General features: G+C 48.0%; 1 protein-coding gene across 1 annotated transcript in view; it reads left to right on the top strand.

The window, feature by feature from the left end:
• COL5A3 (collagen type V alpha 3 chain) overlaps positions 1 to 21,046 on the top strand; it is a 35,538-nt gene extending 14,492 nt beyond the window's left edge. The window contains exons 20-67 of the mRNA XM_023496595.2: positions 331 to 375; positions 665 to 718; positions 828 to 872; positions 1,013 to 1,066; positions 1,235 to 1,279; positions 2,100 to 2,153; positions 2,365 to 2,409; positions 2,593 to 2,646; positions 3,349 to 3,393; positions 3,516 to 3,569; positions 3,667 to 3,774; positions 3,951 to 4,004; positions 5,756 to 5,809; positions 5,993 to 6,037; positions 6,540 to 6,593; positions 6,803 to 6,847; positions 7,016 to 7,069; positions 7,181 to 7,234; positions 8,027 to 8,080; positions 8,323 to 8,430; positions 8,616 to 8,705; positions 9,261 to 9,314; positions 9,415 to 9,522; positions 9,794 to 9,901; positions 10,009 to 10,062; positions 10,265 to 10,318; positions 10,482 to 10,589; positions 10,698 to 10,751; positions 10,940 to 10,993; positions 11,169 to 11,222; positions 11,477 to 11,530; positions 11,837 to 11,944; positions 12,625 to 12,678; positions 12,926 to 12,979; positions 14,387 to 14,440; positions 14,850 to 14,903; positions 15,148 to 15,255; positions 15,582 to 15,635; positions 15,939 to 15,992; positions 16,332 to 16,439; positions 16,762 to 16,815; positions 16,919 to 16,954; positions 17,177 to 17,230; positions 17,721 to 17,946; positions 18,113 to 18,225; positions 19,021 to 19,089; positions 19,341 to 19,577; positions 19,990 to 21,046. Coding sequence (XP_023352363.2) covers positions 331 to 375; positions 665 to 718; positions 828 to 872; positions 1,013 to 1,066; positions 1,235 to 1,279; positions 2,100 to 2,153; positions 2,365 to 2,409; positions 2,593 to 2,646; positions 3,349 to 3,393; positions 3,516 to 3,569; positions 3,667 to 3,774; positions 3,951 to 4,004; positions 5,756 to 5,809; positions 5,993 to 6,037; positions 6,540 to 6,593; positions 6,803 to 6,847; positions 7,016 to 7,069; positions 7,181 to 7,234; positions 8,027 to 8,080; positions 8,323 to 8,430; positions 8,616 to 8,705; positions 9,261 to 9,314; positions 9,415 to 9,522; positions 9,794 to 9,901; positions 10,009 to 10,062; positions 10,265 to 10,318; positions 10,482 to 10,589; positions 10,698 to 10,751; positions 10,940 to 10,993; positions 11,169 to 11,222; positions 11,477 to 11,530; positions 11,837 to 11,944; positions 12,625 to 12,678; positions 12,926 to 12,979; positions 14,387 to 14,440; positions 14,850 to 14,903; positions 15,148 to 15,255; positions 15,582 to 15,635; positions 15,939 to 15,992; positions 16,332 to 16,439; positions 16,762 to 16,815; positions 16,919 to 16,954; positions 17,177 to 17,230; positions 17,721 to 17,946; positions 18,113 to 18,225; positions 19,021 to 19,089; positions 19,341 to 19,577; positions 19,990 to 20,136 — 3,501 coding nt within the window. The 3' untranslated portion in view covers positions 20,137 to 21,046. The remainder of the gene's footprint in view (positions 1 to 330; positions 376 to 664; positions 719 to 827; positions 873 to 1,012; positions 1,067 to 1,234; positions 1,280 to 2,099; positions 2,154 to 2,364; positions 2,410 to 2,592; positions 2,647 to 3,348; positions 3,394 to 3,515; positions 3,570 to 3,666; positions 3,775 to 3,950; positions 4,005 to 5,755; positions 5,810 to 5,992; positions 6,038 to 6,539; positions 6,594 to 6,802; positions 6,848 to 7,015; positions 7,070 to 7,180; positions 7,235 to 8,026; positions 8,081 to 8,322; positions 8,431 to 8,615; positions 8,706 to 9,260; positions 9,315 to 9,414; positions 9,523 to 9,793; positions 9,902 to 10,008; positions 10,063 to 10,264; positions 10,319 to 10,481; positions 10,590 to 10,697; positions 10,752 to 10,939; positions 10,994 to 11,168; positions 11,223 to 11,476; positions 11,531 to 11,836; positions 11,945 to 12,624; positions 12,679 to 12,925; positions 12,980 to 14,386; positions 14,441 to 14,849; positions 14,904 to 15,147; positions 15,256 to 15,581; positions 15,636 to 15,938; positions 15,993 to 16,331; positions 16,440 to 16,761; positions 16,816 to 16,918; positions 16,955 to 17,176; positions 17,231 to 17,720; positions 17,947 to 18,112; positions 18,226 to 19,020; positions 19,090 to 19,340; positions 19,578 to 19,989) is intronic.
• The last annotated feature ends 448 nt before the right edge of the window (positions 21,047 to 21,494 follow it).

Raw genomic sequence — 21,494 nt, 5'->3', positions numbered from 1 at the left:
GGGGGAGAGAGGTTGGGAGCTACATATGTGGGGTGCATCCAGGTGAGATGGCTTGATTGAGGGCAGGATGGAAGGGATGATTTATTGTTAGTCAGACAAGACTCATGACTTGGAGTTATAACCTGTGTGCGAGGAGTGGGATTCTATATATATAGAAGGGAAAGTTTTCCTCCAGATACCACTTCCCATCTTCATAGGTTTATTTATTATTTATTTATGCATTCATTCATCTATTCATCCTTCCATTCATTTTACTTGCTATTTACCTTCTTATTTGCTTATTTATTCATTTATTCATCTATTTATTGATTTTTACAAAATTACTTCTAGGGCTCAGAGGGGCCTCCAGGGCCCAGGGGCCAAGCTGGGGAACCAGTAAGTATACTGTACCCTGAAACATATTGCCCCATACCCATTGTACTGGGACTGAATAATTGCTAAGGTCTTTTCAGGCTCCAAAACCGTGACTCTATGATCTTAGCTTTCTAGAGCAATGTCAGGATTCTCAATCCCCACCTCAATCTCTCTCTGCTGTCTTCTGCCATTGACTGCCGTGTGTGTGTGTGTGTGTGTGTGTGTGTGTGTGTGTGTTGCACTTGATCTAAGTGGAGATGATCATAACTGAGCTAACAGGAATGGTGAGAGCACCTTCTGTCTCTTCCAGGGACCCCGGGGGCTTATTGGCGCAAGAGGCTCCCCAGGTGCCCCAGGACAACCAGTAAGAAGTCTCCCTGTCTTTTTTTTTTTTTTTACTCTCTCTGAAATTCTGTATCTCTGTCTTTGTGTGACTATATCTGTGTCTCACTTTTCCATCCCTTTCTCCTCAGGGTGTGGTGGGGATAGATGGACCTCCGGGTGCCAAAGGAAATGTGGTAAGAATTTATTTCTCCCTCAGAGCCTCCCCAGACCTTCTCACTGACCCTCATCCTCTCTGACCTCCAACCTCACTGACCCTACTCATTTTAATGATTCCATCATCTTCTTTAGTCTTCTCCTGCCCCTTTCTCCCCAGGGCATCCCAGGAGAGCCAGGTCCTCCAGGTCAGCAAGGAAACCCAGGGTCCCAGGTATGTGGCGGGATTGAGATGGGATGGAGAGAAGGAATAGGTTGTTACCCAAACTCTCCAGAGTCTTTGCTCTGCCAGAGTCCGCCAGGTTCCAAGCTTATGAATTTTCCTCTGGCTCTTTTCCTCTTCCTTCTCCCTCTTCTCACACTTTCTACCTGTCTCTTTCAGGGTCTCCCTGGACCACAGGGACCAATTGGGGAACCAGGGGACAAGGTGAGTAAACTATTCTCTCTTCTTCCTATGCTCGGGATTGGGGCAGCACACCCTGGTTAAACGCTTTCTTCCCATCCTCAGACCTCCCTTGCATCTTCCTTATGGCAGGACAGGCCTGTTTGAGAGTAGCACCTGGCTCTACACCAGTGGTGTATGGTATACAAAGAGTATACCATCAGATGCCAGATGTTGTTATTGCAGACAAAAGAATATTTATAAATAATTTTCTTTTGGATAAATCTCATTCCTCTGGCACACAAGCTATAGGAAGCATTTGTGAATGAAACAAAACTTGTCAGTTACCTATACATACTCCCATCAGCTCCCTTGAAATCACAAAGCACTCAAATAGCTGTTCATATGGAAGGGAAAATGTCTGGGTACAAGTGCAGATCCCAGAGTCGCTAAATGAGATACTCAGTGTGTCTCAATTCTTCATGGCCACAAATATTGTGCCATGAGCAAAAAGAGTGTGAAAAATCAGGAAAGGGTTAAAAACATGGCCTTAGATACTTACTAGCAGTGTGACCTTAGGCAAGGCTTTTCACTCTCTGTTTTCCTCAGTTTCTTCATCTGTAAAATGGGTATAATAATAACACCTACCTCTGGGTTGTGAGGAACAAAGATCATATTTGTAAAGCGCTTAGCTCAATGGCTGACACACAGTGGACACTTAATAAATGTTCATTCGTACCTCTGAACCTCAGTAAATGTGGATTGCCATTCATGTACTATTCTTCCAAGAGCAGTGTTACTGGGCTGGGAAATTCCCCAGATTTCAAACTCTGTGATTTCTCCTCTCCTCATCCTCTCCCTCTAGGGGCCCCCAGGAAAGCCAGGAATTCCAGGTCTTCCAGGAGCTGAAGGCCCACCGGTGAGCACTATAGTCATGGGGAAGGGGAATGTATATAGGAATGAGAGAGTGCTCCAGTGATGGGGAAGGGGTGGTACTATGGGATTACTAGAAAGACCTCTGGTGTTTGGGAATAAGGGTTAAAATTTGGGATTGGGAAGGAATCTGGGGAACTTCTAGGCTTTGGATAGCTGGCTGACTCCTGACCTTCCCAGGTGTGTGCCCCCCACAGGGTCACCCCGGCCATGAGGGCCCCACAGGCGAGAAAGGGGCCCAGGTGAGTATGCTGAGAAGGGGGGTTAACCTCTAGGATTGGGGAGGCTTGGGACTAGGGAGTCATGGATTGGGGAGTTGGGGGTGGTAGGCCCGGAAGACCATTGAGCAGAGAAACTTGGAGGTCTGGGGGTTTGGGGAGGTACAGAAGGATTAATTTGAATGCTGACCTTGGTCCAATCCCCAGGGTCCAGAAGGGTCCATAGGCCCAACAGGGTATCCCGGGCAGCGAGGAGTAAAGGTATGTAATACACAAGATCTGCAGGCAAAGTGGGCAGGACCCTTATGTGGGAAATCCATAGAAACTGTGTTCTCGGGACGCCCAACGACAGAACGATTCCGTGTGGACCCTTGGTGTTCGGGGAGAAGGTCAAGGCCTGGCTGGTCAGGGTGTGGACTGCAAGCTGGGGCACAAAGTCATATTGTAGCCCAGCACAGAGTCACATTGTGGCCAGAGTACAGAGTCACATATTGTGTGACCCAAGAATGTTCCAGGGGCTTCCTAAGGGAGACAAAGGGCTGGCATGGAATGTTAGGCTCCCGGGAGGGAGGGAGGAACTGAGCCTTTCTCCAAAAGGGCAGAAGGGGCCTAGAGGCAGACTGTCTGAGTACCACCAGTCAACTGCCCCCTGCCCCACAAACCCACGTGGCTCTAGGGCCCAGACTTAGCCATTCAGAGCCAAAAAGGCTCTCAGTCCCACAGTCCCCTTCCGGGTTGCCTCTATCTAGTATTGGTTTTAATCTGCATTTTACTACCTATGGATGGGCACAGGGATTAAGTAGGAAGGGATATCTATTAATACTCGTTAGGGACTAACAATCTGGTTAAGATCCCAGTGGGTAGTGGAGCTTTCTCCAAAGCAAAGATAGAATAGATTGTGAGACCCCCAGCCCATGTATTTGTCCTAAGGAGGGTATCTAAGCACAGGCTTTATCTCTACAGGGCACATCTGGAAACCGAGGCCTAAAGGGGGAGAAAGGCGAGAAGGTAAGAGAGAAAATAGGGTACCAACGTTTTTCCCTCAGTCAGCTGAGGCCCTTTCTGTGCCTATCCCCCAAATCTTTTTCTTAACTTTTTTTTTAAAACTTTTGTGCTCTCCCTCAATCTAGGGAGAAGATGGCTTCCCAGGCTTTAAGGGTGACGCAGGTCTAAAAGGAGATCGAGTAAGACTAAGGGGTGAGGGGCAAATAGAGAAGGGTGGTGAGAGTGAGGAAAAGGAAGCAAAAAGAACTGAGTTAACAAGGGGATTCTCTGTTCCAGGGTGACCCTGGACCTCTGGGCCCAAGGGGAGAGGATGGGCCCGAGGGGCTGAAGGGTCAGGCAGGATTGCTGGGTGAAGAGGGACCCCCAGGTCCAGCTGGGGAGAAGGTATGAAAAGACAGTGCCCTCTCCAAGTTCCTCCTTAGCATTGCTTTGTCCTTTTGTATGTCTGTGGTATTGATCCCCAGCCCTCTCACCCCTGACCATACCTAGCTGCTGCCTGACCTCTGGCCTGGTCTCTAAAGGCTGATTTCTCTAACCTTTGCTATCTTTTCTCTCGGCAGGGCAAGCTTGGTATCCCAGGCCTCCCAGGTTATCCAGGCCGTCAGGGTCCTAAGGTAAGGGGATGGAGGAGGGCAGGAGGCCCAAGAATCCTATTATTATAAATAAATGAGTTTATTTAGTTTCTTTGGAGACTAAATACCAAGGGCTGCTGAGAGTGCTAAGCTTCCTGGCGATATAAGGGTTAGACATTCTGTGCCCTCAAAGATATTAGTGAGCCAGAGGACAGCCAAGATAAGCCAAGATGATAAAGGTTTGACCTGGGGGAAAAAAGACTTGGGAGAATCCAAGCATTCTCTTCAAGTATTTAGAGGAGTTAACTAGATTCAGCTTGACCGCAGAGCTACCCACCGGGAGCAGGAGGTGGAAGCTGCAGAGAGCTCAGCTTAATGTAAGGAAAAGCTTCTTGACAATTAGAACTATTCTGAAGTGTGATGGGCTGCGTGGGGTAATTGATGGGAAATTGGGGACTGGGAATAGGTAGTGATCTGCCTATCACTGAAGGTAATCATATGGAAACTGGTTGGAGGTTATTTTTGAATGTCTTCTTTTTTGATTTTTAAAAAAAGGCTTCTTGACAATTAGAACTATTCTGAAATGTGATGGGCTACCTGGGGTAGTTGATGGAGAATTAGGGACTGGGAGTAGGTAGTGATCTGCCTATCACTGAAAGTAATCATATGGAAGCTGGTTGAAGGTATTTTTAGTCTTCTTTTTTGATTGAAAAATTATTAGTTTTTGACATTTACTTTTATAAGATTTTGATTTGTTTTTTCTCCCTTCCTCCTCTCACCTCTCCCCAAGATGACATTTTAGAAAAATTTTCAATAGTATTTTATTTTACAGATACATGTAGTTTTTTTCCCTCTCTCCTTTAGCCCCTCCCCAAAATAGCAAACAATCTAAGTTAAATAAGTACAATTCTTTTAAACATATTTTATATTTGTCATGTTGTGCAAGAAAAATCAGACCACCAAAAAGGGGGGAGGCACAAGAAAAAAAGCAAACAAAAAAAGGAAAATACTAAGCTTTGATCCACATTCAGTCTTTCTAGTTCTCTCTTTGAATTCAGATGACATTTTCCTTCCTGAGTCTATTAGAATTGGACGGCAATCAATTTGATATAGATTATCCATGTGCCATCATAGTAAACCTATTTCTACATTAGTCATGTTGTGAAAGAAGAATCAGAACAAAAGAGAAAAACCATGAGAAAGAAAAAAATAAAAAAGTGAAAATAGTATACTTCAATCTGCATTTAGACGCCATAGTTCTTTCTCTAGATGTGGATAGTATTTTTCATCAGGAGTTAAAGTCCTCATTTACCTTTTTATTTTACATCCCTCTCATTTAGATATTTATATAGTATGTGCACTTATTCTCTCCCCATCCCATAGTGAGTCTTACCTTGTAATAGAGAAAAAAACAACCACCACCAAGAACAGATTAGGAAATACACCTGACAATACTGGCTGACAATTTGGGGAAGATATAGCCGGGGGTAATTCTCAGTGTGATATGAATTAGACTAGATAGTCTCTGAGGTTACTTCCAGCTGCGAGTCCCTGGGCCATTATAAGCACAAGGCATATGGCCTTTCAGAGGAGGGAGGAATGCCAATGAGCCACAGGGGAACATGGAGGAGGTGGTGAAACTAGGCCTTGGAGAGGGAAGAATGAGCAGAGAGGACAGGGAAGGACATTCCCTAGCAATAAAAAAGTAAATGTTGGCAGCGCCTCCCTCCTACCCTCAGCTCCCTGCTGCCCCATCCCCAGCCCGCATTTCTCCTCTGCTTCCCCCCATTCAGGGATCCATTGGATTTCCTGGGCCACTGGGTCTGCCTGGAGAGAAAGGGAAACGGGTAAGCAAACAGCAGGAAGAGAGAGGGTGATTGAGTGCATCGGGGTGGGAAAGTGTGTGCAGCTGAGAGGTGGGGACTGGGACCTTCTCCCCACCACTCCTTTCACTCCATCTGTCGGAGTTGCGCTTCTCTTGTCCTGCTGTGCTGATGTGACCTTGATTTTGCTGTTTCTCTGTCTCTCAGGGGAAGGCTGGTCAGCCAGGACAGGAAGGCGAACGGGGACCACCAGTGAGTAGTTATTTCTTCTCCTTCCCATCACTAACATAGGATGGCCCAGTGTAGCGTGCCTGCAGAGAGTGTGGCGTGCCCGCAGAGAATGTGGTGTGCCCACAGAGAGCGTGGCGTGCTCTGTGAGCAAAGCAGAATTGAATGAGCACAAAGGAAACGTGAAATGGTCAAAATTAGAGAAGCCACCCCTAATGTTCATATAGATTATTTGTGTCCAACTTGTGGCATTCTGATGCTCATGTTGGTCTGATCAGTCACAGTCAGACACATTGTAACTTGACTATAACATAGTAATGTCATTTTGGTGCTCTTTGAAAACGAAGAATAACAACCACCAATCCATCACCCAGACTCTTGCTTCTTCCCTTGAGTGGGATTTGTGAGTGGGAAGAATGGGTGAGAAGTGGACAAGTAGAGAGAAGAATGGAAGGGAAAGGATTTAGACTGCTTATCTTGGTATTTCTCCCTCCTACTTCTCTATCTCATTGCTTTCTCTTTTTAGGGAGCCCGTGGAGAGAGGGGACAGAATGGTCCCACAGGAAAACCAGGCCCCAAGGTATGAGAGAAGGCAGAAAGAGCCCCCTCCATCAAGACCCTCCCTTTCCCCTTCCTTACAACCCCTGCCTGCTAGTGAAATCCTCCTAAACCTCCTGATGGGAGTGGGTGCATGTCTTGAGTCCAAGTCCTCATCCAGTACCCATCCAGATCCTCCCAGCATCCCCACCTCAGTCACTTTCTGAGTTGAGCTTCTTTTTTCTGTCCTAGGGAGATGTGGGCCATGATGGTTCTGCAGGGTTTCCTGGAGAAAAGGTCAGTGGTAGGGACATAGGGAAGAAGCTGGGGGTGTTCTGGGCAGGTTCTGGAGTTGTAGACTTCTGGGAATGGAGGCTGGGGAAAGCTAAGTCCTGGGTGGAAATGCATTAGAGAGTGTCCAGGCAGAGAAAGGAGGGTCTACTTAACTACTCTCTTCTATTCCAGGGATTGCCGGGTCTAAAGGGAGCCCTTGGATTTCCTGGGCCAAAAGGACCCCCCGTAAGTTTCTCTGTTCTGGGAAGTGGAGGAGGAGGGGTAAGGGTTGGGGGAGGGACAGACGCATAGTGTTGCATGTCTCCTCTCCTTATTACCTTGAAAATCTTTCTCCAGGGCCCTGCAGGGAAGGAAGGAAGACCTGGTCACCCTGGGCAGCGGGGAGAGTTGGTAAGAATTGCCAGACCTGTCCATGTCCTCTCTCTCTCTCTCCTTCCTCATGTTACCTCCAACTCTTCTTCCTCAGACTCCTTCAGGACTTGTTTTTTTTTTTTTTTTTCCCATTTCCTAAACCCTCTTCCGTCTCATTTATGTCTTCTCCACTCCCCTGTGTTTCTACCCAACTCTTTCTCAATGTCCTCCCAAACCCTTTCCCCAGAATCCTCCCCCATTCTTTTCCATGTCCTTTCTCCCTCCCCCATCTCCTTTCCTCCAAATTCTGCCCATATTTTCCCAAGGCCACCTTTTCCCATGCCTACTCTTCCACTAGTTCTTCCCCATGGCATCCTCAAGTCGTTTTTTCCTAGTTCCTCTAGCTAAGTGTAGTGGAAAAAGACACTGAATTTGGAGGCAGGAAACTTGGGTTCCATCCTCACTTCTGCTGCTGATTCATTTTACAACCTGGCACAACTCATTGTTTCTAAGTTCCAGTTTCCTCATTTGTAAAGGAAAAATAATAATACTTGTACTACCTCCTTCCCAGTCTCAATTTTCCCACCTGTTAAATGGGAATTACAATAGCACCTATCTCCCAAGATCATTTTGAGGATCAAATGATAATATTTGTAAAGTACTTTGCAAACCTTAAAGGATTATAGAAATGCTAGCTATCATTATTGTTGCTGATATTATTATTACCTCTTTCTGTGACTGGCTGGGAGGAAATCAGTTTATTGTTGTTATTGTTATAATTATTCACTCCATTAGAACTATATCTTATGTTTATTCTTCTTTCCTCCCCAGGGTTTCCAAGGACAGACAGGTCCCCCAGGACCAGCTGGTGTCATTGGCCCACAGGTCAGACTGATCCCAAAAAATTTCATGAAGCTTTGGGAGGCTCTGGATACATGGACTAGGGAAAGGGTCAGATGTGATTGGGGCAGATTTTTGGGGGTCCAAGGTTGCTAACCCTCCCCTGACCCTCAGCTCCTACTGATATGTCAGAATGCCAATTCTGCATGGCTCATGTCTGAGGTCACCTTTCTCCCATTTCCTACTCTCCAGGCTCTCAAATAGGTCCTCCCCATTTTTTTCCTTAGGGGAAGACTGGTGAAACAGGGCCACTCGGTGAAAGGGGCCATCCAGGCCCTCCTGGGCCCCCTGGAGAACAAGGGCTTCCAGGACTTCTGGGAAGAGAAGGAGCTCAGGTAAGACATCCCCAGAGGCCCAGAATCCCCTCTTGAATCCCTCGGGGGTAAATCTCAATCCCTCAATCGTTGGGGAGGGGAGTTTAGCATAGATCATAGCCCTCATTGTGGGGAAAGTGTGGGTATATGGGCCACAGTCCCTCTCAGCAGCTGGGATATAATGTTTCCACCCTGTGCTGTGACAGGGGGACCCTGGACCAGCTGGTCTCCCTGGGAAGGATGGCCCCCCTGGTCCCCGAGGCTTCCCAGGCCCTCGTGGAGCCCCTGGAGATACAGTGAGTATCAGCATCCTTCCTTCATCCTGTCACCTGTGTGCCAAGAGCCTCGCTCAGAGAACTCGGTGTGGGGGGGAAACAGAAGAAGCAGATTTATGAGCTGCCCTCCGGGAGTTTATAGTCTGGAGAAGACACACCCAGGCCCTGCCCTCAGTGTCTGGGATTGGAGGGTAGCAGAAAAGAAGCAGACTTAGATTCTTCCCCTCAGGGAGCTCACGTTCTTAGAGAAACAGAAGGCACAGACTCCGCACTTGTCCTCAGGGTGCTGTGGGAAGAGGGATTTGGAGAAAGGGGATCATTCATTTGAAAAGAGAGCAAAAGATCACATGGGATCAAAGCCTACCAAGGGCTGAAGGTTCCAAGTGCTTTGAGGCCTTGGCAAGAGACATCTCAGCAGAACATAGGAAAAATATAATAAGGATGAAGCTTCAGCTGAATTTTGATTTGCTAAATTGGTATAGAAGAGAAGGAAGGTATGGGAGGGAATACATCAAATGAAGAATGACTGGAGAAATCTTACTTTGAATAATCTCAAATCTCCTTTCTTCTCCCAAGGGAACAACTGGCCTGAAGGGGTCCCAGGGCCCCCCTGGCCCTATTGGTGCCAATGTAAGTATAGCTTTGGTCTGGGTACTCTTGAGGGTCGGAGTTGGAGGATTGGGAAACTAACCCGAACTGGACGTCTCTGCCCCTCTCCCATCTTCTGCAGGGTCCCCCCGGAGAACGAGGTCCTGTGGGCCCTGCTGGGGGCATTGGGTTGCCTGGTCAAGGGGGTGGACAAGGGCCTCTTGGTCCTGCTGGAGAGACAGGAGCAGCAGTAAGTAATGAAAACAATAATCCCAATAACCTAGACCTCCCCTGGCCTTTGAGGCCTTCAATACCATATAAGCTTTCATAGACAACTAACCCTTTAAACTTTCCATTCATTCTTCCCCAAATCCCTCCTCCTTTATTTGTCTGCTTTAATTTCCTCATGGTTTCTCCATATTCTGAGGATTTGAGGTCATTTCTTTCTCAACCTATTATATCATTGGGAAGCAGGGGGCATGTGGCTCACTCAGAGCCCTGGTGATATCCTCTCTTCTTAGGGGGAGCGTGGACCCCCTGGTCCCACAGGGAAAGATGGAATTCCAGGGCTTCCAGGCCCCTTGGGACCAGCTGGAGCTACAGGGCCGGCTGGGGAAGATGGAGACAAGGTGAGGAGGAAGAAGAGGAAAAAAGAAAGGGCATTAGAGGGGAGGAAAAGATGAGCTGGTAGGCTGGGCTGGGGGTAGGATTCCATTTCAGAATTTCTTTTTTCTAGGGGGAAATGGGTGCCCCAGGCCACAAGGGAAGCAAAGGTGACAAAGGGGAGCCGGTGAGTTGGGCTGGGGAGACTTTATGTGATGACAGGGTCTAGGGAGGTGGTGAATGGGAGAGGGGAAATGAGAGGGAGGATATTGATCCAGAGGATCCCAGGTGGGAGAGATAGAAGAATTTCCTTGCTCTGGGCCCCATATCCTGAATCTGTGATAAGGTTCTTCCTACCTCCATACATTTCTGATTCTTTGTCTCCTCAGGGTCCCCCTGGGCCAACAGGGATCCAAGGTCCTGCTGGACACCCAGGACTTCCAGTGAGTGTCTTCCTGTCCCATCCCAGCTGCAGGGTTTGAGCAGGGAGAATCATGTGCCTCAACTCTATTGTCACCCCCTTCCTAACTCTGATTAATGCTTTCTGAATTCTAACCCCCAATTCTGACTCCTGACTGTCAACTCTGGATCCGGATTCCCTCGTAGGGTGCGGATGGGGAACGAGGCCGTCGGGGTCCACCAGGCCTCTTTGGGCAGAAAGGAGATGATGGTGTGAGGGGCTTCCCAGGAGGCATTGGTCCCCCTGGCCTACAGGTGGGTGTACTTGCACAGCAGGGAGTGGGTTCCATCCATTCCATAGGGATTTTCTCCTTTTGGTTGAAGTTCTCTTCTCACCCCAGCTGTAATGTCTTCCTTTGCCAGGGGATGCCAGGACCACCTGGAGAGAAGGGAGAGGTCGGAGATGTGGGCTCCATGGTATGTATGCTACCAAAGCACGAGCCATTCATTTGTACTATTCCATCCCTAATATGAGGAGTCAGTGAATCACAAGGATTATTTGGGATTCTGGGTTACTTGGGGAGTGATTTAGAAATCACTGTAGTACCTTGGAGATATTCTTCTCTGGGGCTCTTTGATTGTCCCCACTCCCCATTTCTTTGTAGGGTCCTCATGGTGCTCCAGGTCCCCGAGGACCTCAGGGCCCTAGTGGGTCAGAGGTAAGTGAATTTGTGCCTGTAGACTCCACAGACTGGGAGAAGGAATGGGTGATCTCTGAAGTAGGGGGGAACATCATTTAAAAAGACAAAGCCTCACAGCTCCTATATATTCCTAGTTTGTGGGAAATATTTCTAAAAGCCAGATTTCTTTCTATCTCTCCCCCATTCCCTCTAGGGATCTCCAGGGCTGCCTGGAGGCATTGGTCAACCAGGGGCTGTTGGAGAAAAAGTAAGTGAAAAGGGAAGAGGCTGGCAGGTGTGGAAACAAGGCCTTGGATAAGATCTTATTTCAATTCTTCCCTGGGGAAGTGGATTGTTTTTAGGTCTTTACAACCCTTACTGTCCCATTCCCCTTTCCCTTTTTGTCTCTTATATTCATCTTTTCTTCAAAGGAAACCTGGGGAAGTAAGGGACCCTGGTTACAACCCATACTGTTTCCCATTCTCCTTTCCCTTTTTGTCTCATACTCATTTTTTTCTTCAGGGGGAACCTGGGGAAGTGGGGGATCCTGGTCCCCCAGGCAAGCCTGGCCCAGTGGTAAGTGTCTTAGCTTCTTACCTTTAGTTTCTTCCATTCCTATTCCCCCAATACTTGGGCCCAATATGGTAAACCCAGTTCCCAGAGAGTTTAATCTTTGTTTAATCTTTTTAATCTGTTTAATCTTTGACTACTTGGAGTCCCAGGCCATGCTGACTCCTGACCCTTAGGCCATGGTGACCACTTCTTTGTGATATCAAGTCATACAAATATCCCTGATACCTTGAATATTCTCAATTACCAATGATCCCTGATGCTCTTGGTAGTCCCAAATCACATTAACCCCTGATCACTATCTCTATAAAGGGACCCAAGGGAGAGTTTGGTGAAAAGGGTGACTCAGGACCAACAGGGGCTGCCGGGCCTCCAGGGAAGAAAGGACCTCCTGGTGAAGATGGAGCCAAAGGGAGTCTGGTGAGTTTGGGGGCTGCTGGGCAAGTGTAAGGGAGGGCTAATTGGAAGATCTCTCTCAGGACCCATATCCCACCTCGAAACACAACCCTGCTACTATTGAAGCTTTGTTCTTCATCATTTTCAGTAACTCTTCCCCCATATAAGGAGCCCCCTAGACTAATCCCCTCAAGGACAGTCAAGGTTTATATATCTTCAGCTTCCATCAGTACAGGCTTGAACACTTAGGAGGTATCTGGGTGTGAAATGAATGAGCAAAACACTTAATGAGTAAATGCATGAAAGAATGAATGAAAGGAGTGAGTGAATGCATGAATGAGTATGGACAGTGAATGAGTAAATGAGTGAATAGATGGGTAAGTGAATGAATGGATGAATGAATAAATGTGTGAGTGAATGAAAAAACTGCTTGAATTGAATGAGAAAATGAGTGAAAGGGCAGGAGCTCTGGTTCTAATGCCCAATAGACACCTGTGTTTGGAAGAGGGGTTTCTGATGCAGAATGTTTATGGGGACTTAGTCACCTTCAGGTCTTGGTCCCGGTGACCCTCATACTCTTAGAGTTCCAGACCCCCCTGCTAAGTCTCCCCAAAATACACCCTCAGGAAAGACAAGTATTTAGTTCTCAGTAATATGCCAGGAGGAAGTGGAGAGTCTGTGATCTCCTATTCTTGGGATTACAGGGTCCCACAGGATTCCCCGGAGACCCTGGTCCCCCTGGAGACCCTGGTGTTGCTGTGAGTATGACCCTCACCCCTCTTCCTGGTCCTTCTGCTCAGATTCTCCTCCTATGTTTTCCTTGCTCTTCCTCCTCAGACTTAACTGGGTTGGAATCTGTACGTCTCTCTACACTACCTGAATCCAACAACCCTCCTAACTTTCTTCATCCAGTTCCCCCTCGTTGTCAGTGTTAGAGTCTACTTATGAATACACTAGCTTTTATCTGTCATCACAGCCTCCTACTCTGTCTGTATCCTTCCCCAGGGCAAAGAAGGTGTCCAGGGAGTGAAAGGGGACCACGGGGATGTCGGGGCTCCGGTGAGTGAGAGGCTAAGCCTGGGAGTGGGAATGATGGGAAGAAAGTTGGGGAGATTTAGATAAACCTGGGGAGAATCCATGTGCTGCAAGAGATTGAAAGTCAGAGGTTGAAGGATACTAGGGATTGATGAATGAGGGTAGGGATTGAGACCTTGGGAAATGAAGGAGGTGAGGAGCCAGTGAGTAGGGAGGATAGAGCAGGTCTGAGAGGGAGGGAAGAACAATATGGCAGGGTTCATAAGAGGAAGCCTACAAATCCTGGAACAGGAGGTGTTTCTGAGACAAGGGTGGAACCAGTTCCCCACAATTCAGTCATGGGGGGTGGAACAGTATGGTATGGTGGGAAGAGCCCTGGATTGGAGACATTGATTGTAGTCTCACTTCTACCACTTCTATGTGATGCTGAGCAAGTTATTGAATCTCAATTTCTTCATCGGTAAAATAAGAATTGGACTAAGTGACCTCTGTGATCCTTCCCAGTTCTAAATCATGATCCTAGGACTCAGTGCAATTCAGTATATAAATATTAAGCAGGATAAATATGTATGTAACTATATACATACATTAAGCAGGATATATAGAAATATACATATAAATATACACATTAAGCAGGATATATAGATACTTACATATAAATATATACACGTGTTAAGCAGGATATATAGAAATATGCATATAAATATACACATTAAGCAGAATATATAGAAATATATGTATACATATTAAGCAGGATATATAGATACATGCATATAAATGTATACACATATTAAGCAGGATATATAGAAATATGCATATATACGTATTAAGCAGAATATATAAATAAATGCATGCAAATATACATACATATTTTATTACATATATTAAGCAAGATATAGAGATATATTCATATCTATATGCATATAACTATATACATGTATACAAATACATATGTGTATATATTTGCCAAGCACTGTGCTAAGAACTGGGAATGCAAAAAGTGGCAAAAGATAATCTCTGCCCTCAAGGAGTTTACAGTATAAAGGGGGAGACAACACACAAACAAATATATACAAAGTGAGCTACATATATATATATATATATATATATATATATATGTATATGTATATATAGACAGACAGAGACAGAGAGAGTGCAAGAGAGTAAATATGGAATGATTAAAAGAGGGAAAGCATTTGAATTAAAGGTGTTAGGGAAGGCCTACTGTGGAGGGAGGTCAGTGGTCAGAATGGAGGTGAGAGAACATCTCAGGCATAGGGAATTAATAGTAGGAGAAAATGCCTGAAGATGGGCATTGCTGGGGGGCAGAGGAGCACACATTGTTGATGGATCCTCAGGTGTGGAGAAAGGGAAGTAGCTGGGGAAGGAATTGGATATGGAGAATTCTCCTGACTAGAGATCTCTCTGCAGGGCCCTCCTGGTGCCTCTGGAGAACCTGGGCCTCCAGGGCCTCCTGGGAAAAGGGTAAGTGACCCCCTATAATTGCCTTTGGCCTAAGGCTGTCCCTGTACCAGTCTGCCTCCCATGCCCCACTGCAGAGCCAACACTAAATCATTCAGCGTCAAAGATTATTGTAGGTTCCTCCAAGCTGACCCTTCTCTGAACAGAAATCTCCCCTTCAGTCTCCCTAATAAGTAGTTATCATCAGAGAAGTGATGAATTCAAGATGCAAAATGAAAGACACATTTGTACATGGTAGTGTGGGAATTTGCTTTGCTATATTTTGCATTCTTGTTATGATAGTTTTCTTTTCTAATTAGTTCAGTTGGGGGTGGGAGGAGTGGGAAGGAGAGAAAATTAATACTTTTTTCATTGAAAAAAAATATATATTTAGAAATAGTTACTCAGCCTCCCACATTGTTTCTTTCTCTAGGGGCCTGTTGGCCGGATAGGTCAAGAGGGCAGAGAAGGAGAGAAGGGGGCCAAGGTAAGTCCCTCCCAATCTCTGTCAGTTCCCCCCTCAAAAAGTCCTTCCTTAACACCCTGAATCCTTGGAATCATGCACTGATTATAGTCATCCTTTAGGCTCTCAGACTAGAGGCCCTGCCTCCGGAGTCCCCTGGTAGAAGGAACCAAAGTCACTTCTTTATGCAGTGTTTGGAAGATAGGAACAATTAACAATTAATAAATGTATGACTGACTGATTGATCCTGTGAATTCCCTCCTCCTAGGGTCAGCCTGGTCCTGATGGCCCCCCTGGAAGGACAGGCCCAGTGGGTCCAAGGGGCCCTCCTGGCCGACTTGGGGCTGAGGGCCTCCCAGGGATTCCTGGACCCTCGGTGAGTCTGGGGAAAGGGGCTATGGGAGGACAGAGAGACTGCAGTTCCCATTGGTAGGGGTGGGGGTAGGAATGGGGAGGCTCTCGTTCCTTTCTTTGTATGGGCCTGGGGGTGGAATGGCTGGTTGAGCACTTAAAGGGGATGGTTAAGAAAGCTCCTACATTAGGGGTTTGGGTCTTCCTTTATTGGACAAAGATGATGTCCCCAAGTGGGAGAGGAAGGAAAGGATTCCACATTGGTAAGTTAGACAGAGACCAGCACCCCATACACACACTCCTTACTCCTTATTCAGAGGCTCATACTTTGTACCACTTTTGGATTTTTAGGGTGAGCCAGGTCTTCTTGGCCCTCCTGGACAACTGGGTCCACCTGGGCCCCTGGTAAGCCACTGTTTTTTCATCCTATCCTATCCCTGCTAATCCCATTGACACTCATGGCCTCTGCCAGCCAGTTATATTGATTGATCATGTACATAGAGTGTCATACTGACTGTCCTCAGTAATGGGATTTGGGACCACAAGAGTGCTGAGGAGGGGTGTCTGAACTCCTCCCTTTCTGGGCAGCCCTGGAGGGTCCACCCTCATCTCACCCCTTACCCCATCCTAGCTCTGGCTCAAGATACAAGCATGCTTTTGCCTAAAAGAATGTTATCACAGGACACTGACCCACCTTTCTCTCTACAGGGACCCAGTGGTCTCCCTGGCCTTAAAGGAGATTCTGGCATCAAGGGGGAGAAGGTAATAGTACCAATAGTCCCCCTCAGTGCCCTCCACTAATCTTTCCTCCCTCTCTCCTCTTTCTCTCACTCTCTCTCTCTCTCTCTCTGTCTCTCCCTGTCTCTGTCTCTCTCTGTCTCTCTCTCTCTCTCCCTTCCCCCCCTTTTGTTCTTTCTCTGTCTTTCTCAGCTCTTGGGAGGAGAAGGACCAATCTCTTTCATCCCCCATCCACTGCCCTCTCTCACTCAGGCCCTGGTGAAAGTGTCTCCTCTTTCCCCCAGGAGTCTCACCTTGGGTCTCTGGGAGAAGCTTCCTTTCTTTCCTGGCCCTTAGATTCACTCATGATCTTCTTCTCTCTAGGGTCATATTGGGTTAATTGGCCTCATTGGTCCCCCTGGAGAGCCTGGTGAGAAGGGAGACCAAGGAGTCCCAGGGGTACAAGGCACTCCAGGCCCTAAAGGAGAACCTGTGAGTGTCCCTGTTGAGTCAGCACCTTTGGGTGGGGGAGGGACTGTCTCTGGGTTTGGGGGAAAAGGGTAAAAGGTATTTGTTTAAGGTGGTTGGGAAAAGATCTGTTCTGAGGAGTGGGGATGGGCATGGAGGAGGGTCCGTCCCTAAGAATTATGAGAATACAGGGAAGATTGTGTCTGAAGGATCCATAAGGGAGCAGGGGCCCTGTTTTCTGGTAGAGAATAGTGAAATGGGGTAAGAGAAGGGGGAAGCCATAGATAATTTTCAAAAATAGAACCTTCATCATTAACTCTGATGTTCTCAATCACTCTCCCATAAGGGTCTCCGAGGCCCTATAGGCCCTCTAGGACCCCGTGGGTCCCCAGGATTGGCGGTAAGTATGGGGAGAAATATGCGGGGATATTTGAAAGTGGGGATAACACTTAGATTAAGTTTGGCTGGAGACAATCCTTCATCTCTCTTCCCTTCTCTCACAGGGTCCGTTGGGGCAGAAAGGATCAAAAGGGTCACCAGTAAGTATTAGCATCCCCCATTCATCATAAGCCCCTTAACTTCAGAGAGCAGTCCATACTTAGAAGACAGCCAGAGTCCCCAGGAGACTCCAGCAATGTAGAGGAAGCCCTTTTCCCGAGACAGGAGCCTGCTCTTCCCCTCAAATGGGAAGTAGAAAGATGGGGGAGGATTCAATCACTGGAAGCAGTCCCTCTTAGCTCCTGAGCCACTCTTCTCCACAGGGATCCATTGGCCCCCGGGGAGACACAGGAGCCCCAGGACCGCCCGGACCCCCGGTGAGTCACCTTTACAAAGTAGGTTGAAGGGATGAGGGCTCAGATCTGAGGTTGGGAACCTGAGATATGGAAGTGAATTGGAGGCTCCCATATTGCCAAGGATCCTGGCTTACTTTCTCCACCCCCACCCCACGTCCTTTGGTGGGGAGGGGGCACCTGACCCAGGCCTATTGAAGGAAGAGAAAGGAACCCCTGAGTTCCACAAATCCTCCAAGTCAACACGGTGTCTACCTGTGTGTCTGAGTCCAGGATCTTACTATCCTTGTTCCTAAATCTCCCTCACCCCTCCTTTTTTCTCCATCTTGATCAGCGTGTTTCTGTACCTGTCTCTTTTCCATTTGTCATGTTCTCTCTAAATTCATTTCTCTACTTGTTCCTTCCTCTGTCTCTACTCTTGAGTTTCTGCAGAGTCTTTCTCAGTCTTCCTCCCCATTTGTCTCTTCAGTCTCAATTTCTCTCCATTTTGCCATCTCTGTCTCCAACCTCTTAGGGCTCCCCAGCAGAGGCGGGGGAACTCCTGCCCCTGGAGGGGTCCCGGCAGCGGCGCTCAGCTGAGGGAGTCCCTGGGCCTAGTGAGAGTGGCCTGGAGGAGGTATACGCCTCCCTCAGCTCCCTGAAGAGCGAAATAGATCAGCTGAGAAGTCCTCGGGGGACCCAGGAGAGCCCCGGCCTGGTGTGTAAGGAGCTTGGCCGGAGCCATCCCCACTTGCCTGATGGTAAGAAGACCCGGAGGGTTTTCAGCTTGATGTTCAATGCCAAAGGGAAAGGAGCAGAGTGCCAGGAGCTGGGAGGACCCAGCCTACCCTGAAGGATGGCAGTGGGTGGTGGACACCAGTGACTGGCACCTCAAAGGCCTGACTCTTGCTCTGGTTTCTCTTTCAGGGGAATATTGGATTGATCCCAACCAGGGATGCTCAAGAGATGCTTTTAGAGTTTTCTGTAACTTCACAGCAGGAGGAGAGACGTGCATCTTTCCTGATAAGAAGTTTGAAGCAGTAAGTGGAAGTCTTGGGATGCTCCTTCCCCCTCTTCTCCCCTCCCCTCTTTTCCCTTCTCTGCCCCTCTTTTCTCTTTCTCTTCCCCCCCTTTCCCTCTTCTCCATTCTGTTATTCTTGCCTTCCCTGTCCTTCCCTCCCTTCTCTTCTTCTATCTCTGCTTTCCTTCCTTCCCTTTTCCTCTTCTCTTCCTTCCCTTCACCTCTCCTCACCTATCTTCCTTTTTTTTCCATCTTTGCTTTCCTCTCTCTTCTCTTTTTTATTCACTTTTTTATTCCTTCACTCTCTCTCCTTCCTCTCCTTTCATTCCCCTTCCTCAACTCATAGGCTTTGGAAAACTATTTTGTTGGTCCTAATTCTCAAGGCCATGTTTCCTCTCTGACTTGGTTTGATGTGATAAATGCTGACAAAGGGCTCCTACTGGCTCTACTTGACCATACTAGCTCCTTAGAATTTCTTGGGGAAAAAAGTAGGCTATTCTCTAGGAACCTTGACCCAAGTCAATGACTTCAGGAGTTCCTAGTTAGTGGGAGCTCAGGTGTTCAGACTACCCTAGTCACTGGTTATTCAAAATCTCCAGGCATGGGGATCTCAAACTCTAATGGTAACTCATGGGGATCTAAGGATTGTTGACAGGGATGATAGAAGAGGTTTATGGCTTTCGCCACACTCCCCTCCCTATGCCATCAGTCCTTCCAGGTTCCTTCGTGGATCAGACTACAGGGAACTTGGAGGGCAGGGGTAATGGAAAAGGATTGCACGTGACCTTCCTCAATCATCTCACTTTGACCTTAGGTAAAGCTGGCTGCCTGGTCTAGGGAGAAGCCGGGGAACTGGTATAGCACATTTAAAAGAGGGAAGAAGGTAAGGAAGAAAGAAGGGGGAAGGTCCAGGCTGGGGATGGGCAGAGAGGCCTGGCGTGGAGGTAGGGAATAAGTTTGGGTGCATAGGATAGAGCTGGGCATGGAGACCAGACTGGGAAAAAGAAGGGAGTTAAATTAAAGCTGAGGATGGGGGATTTGGGAAGGGAGTCCCAGCTGTGCAGCCAGATGTGGATTAGCGAAAAGCAGGACCAGGGGATTCCAATGAATGACATTTGATGCCCTGGCCCCCAGTTCTCCTATGTGGACTCAGATGGCAACGCAGTCCGTGTTGTGCAGCTGACCTTCTTGAAACTATTGAGTGCTAGTGCTCGACAGAGCTTCACCTACATCTGCCAGAATTCTGTGGCGTGGCTAGATGAGAGAGAGGGTGACTACAGTCGCTCCCTCCGATTCCTGGGGGCTGATGGGGAAGAACTGTCCCACAACCGTACCTCAGATGTCATCCGGGCTCACCACGATGGATGCAGGGTGAGGGATGGAGAGGCAGGGCTCTTGGGAGGGGGTCTGGAGAGAGAGGGATGAGGATTCCATAGGGGAGAGGAGGGAAGAATGAGGGACTGGGGACAAAGCACCATGGTTTATGGGGCTAGAGAAGGGTGAGGGAATGATGAACTCATATACACACAGACAAACATACACACTCCTTCCCTTCAGTGGGGGTGGGAATGATGGTGATCCATGAGATCCTTTCTACATGTCTCTTGGATTTCCATCCAATGTATACATTTCCCCAATTCAGTTAAGAGTTTTTGTGTACATACAGTCAGAGGACTTGGGTTCAAAACCCAGTTCTGTCCCTTACTAGTTACAGGACTTTGGGACTTTGGGCAGGGCCTCTCAGGTCACTTCCAGCTCTAACTCTCTGATCCCTGTCCCACAGCTCCGGAAGGGCCACTCTCAGACAGTCCTGGAGCTCCGGTCGTCCAAGGTGGGCCAGCTGCCCCTCAAAGACGTGGCTGCGTCAGACTTCGGGCAGACAAACCAAAAGTTTGGATTTGAGCTGGGCCCTGTCTGCTTCAGCAGTTGAACTTAAAGGGGGCAAGGAAAGCAGAGCCATCCCTGGATACAGATGTTGGGGGGGGCAAAGCAGACACTAGGGGAGAGCAAGCCAGAGCCATCCCCAGAAGAGATGGACGGATGGATGGACAGACATCATGGTGCTGTGACTGAGAAAACTATTTATCTTCCATGCCTGTGGCTGTGGAAGCCAGTGATTCACTGATGTAGTTTGTCAACTAACGCAAGCTTAACCTCCTGGTGTCTGGGTCCCTCTATCCCAAGGGCCCCGGCTCCTCCCTCCTCGCTTGGCACAGAAAAGGTCATGGTTTCCTCAATGGCTCCGGCTCCCCAGTTCCCACTTCTCCTTCACTGTGGGTTCCAGGGATTACAGCTCCTCCTGTCCAGGTGTGGGTGGGTCCTGAGCTACTCAGTAATGAACTTTTTACAGGGTTAAAAAAAAACAACCCTCCAGACCTTTGGTGCTATGACCCTAACTTTAGTGAAGCACTGGGCCCTTCAGATGGCCTCTCACTGCCCAGGGTGGGTCAGTGGTAAGGGCAGGCCAGCCCCTGGACAGATTAATAGGCGGGGATTGGGAATGATGGTGATCCAAGAGCCCCATCTCCTACTCAGTCCTCCCTGACTCCCAGTTCACTCATCCATTTCCTCCTCCCCAACTCAGGTCTGGCCTAGTAGGAACTGGCCTTCAGGAGGGTCTACTGTGGGTCTAAGGGAGAGATTCTCCAGATGGGTAGGAGGAAGGGCTCACGTAACTCAAAGGCCCAGACCCAGCCTCTACCCACAAAGCACCCCTCACTCCAGCTCTCCTCTGGCCTTTGGTGTCCTTGGTGCTGTTGGGGGTATGGGGGCAGCTGTGCAGGTGCCCCCAATGGTGCTGCCTCCTTCCCTTGTTAATACAAATGTGTATTAAAAGGAAACATTGGAGTTTTATTTTGCCAATTTTCAGTCACCGCCCCAACTCCTTCCCTTTCCAGCTGGTTGCTAAGCAACACCTTTAGAGCTGGGATGCCAGCCTCCCCAGGCAAAGGCAGGCAGGATGTAGAAGGGACCAGCACCCAAGTAGTCCTGTTGACATGCTTTGTCCTCAACCCCAGCTGCAGCAATAACTCCAACCCACCAGTATCAGCCTGGCTTGAGGAAGTAAGATCTGTGCAGTCTAGAAATAAATCAGGAAAGCTGGGAACTAGGTCAGGAAGATTTGCTCTCTTAGAGCTCAGGGCTAGGGCAGAGACCCAAGGAAACAGCTGCCTCCTTTCCAATAAAAAAAATTAACCTACCTACTGGGACTGCAGATAGGGGCTAGTGTTGAAGAGGAGTGTTGGAACACTGCCCTCTTCCCTAGCTTCATCTTTATCATTCTTTCGA

The sequence above is a fragment of the Sarcophilus harrisii genome, chromosome 1 (genome assembly GCF_902635505.1).
Source record: "Sarcophilus harrisii chromosome 1, mSarHar1.11, whole genome shotgun sequence".
NCBI classification, from domain to species: domain Eukaryota; kingdom Metazoa; phylum Chordata; class Mammalia; order Dasyuromorphia; family Dasyuridae; genus Sarcophilus; species Sarcophilus harrisii.
Note: the sequence above shows the minus strand (reverse complement) of the source record. Positions and strands in the feature narration are given on the sequence as shown.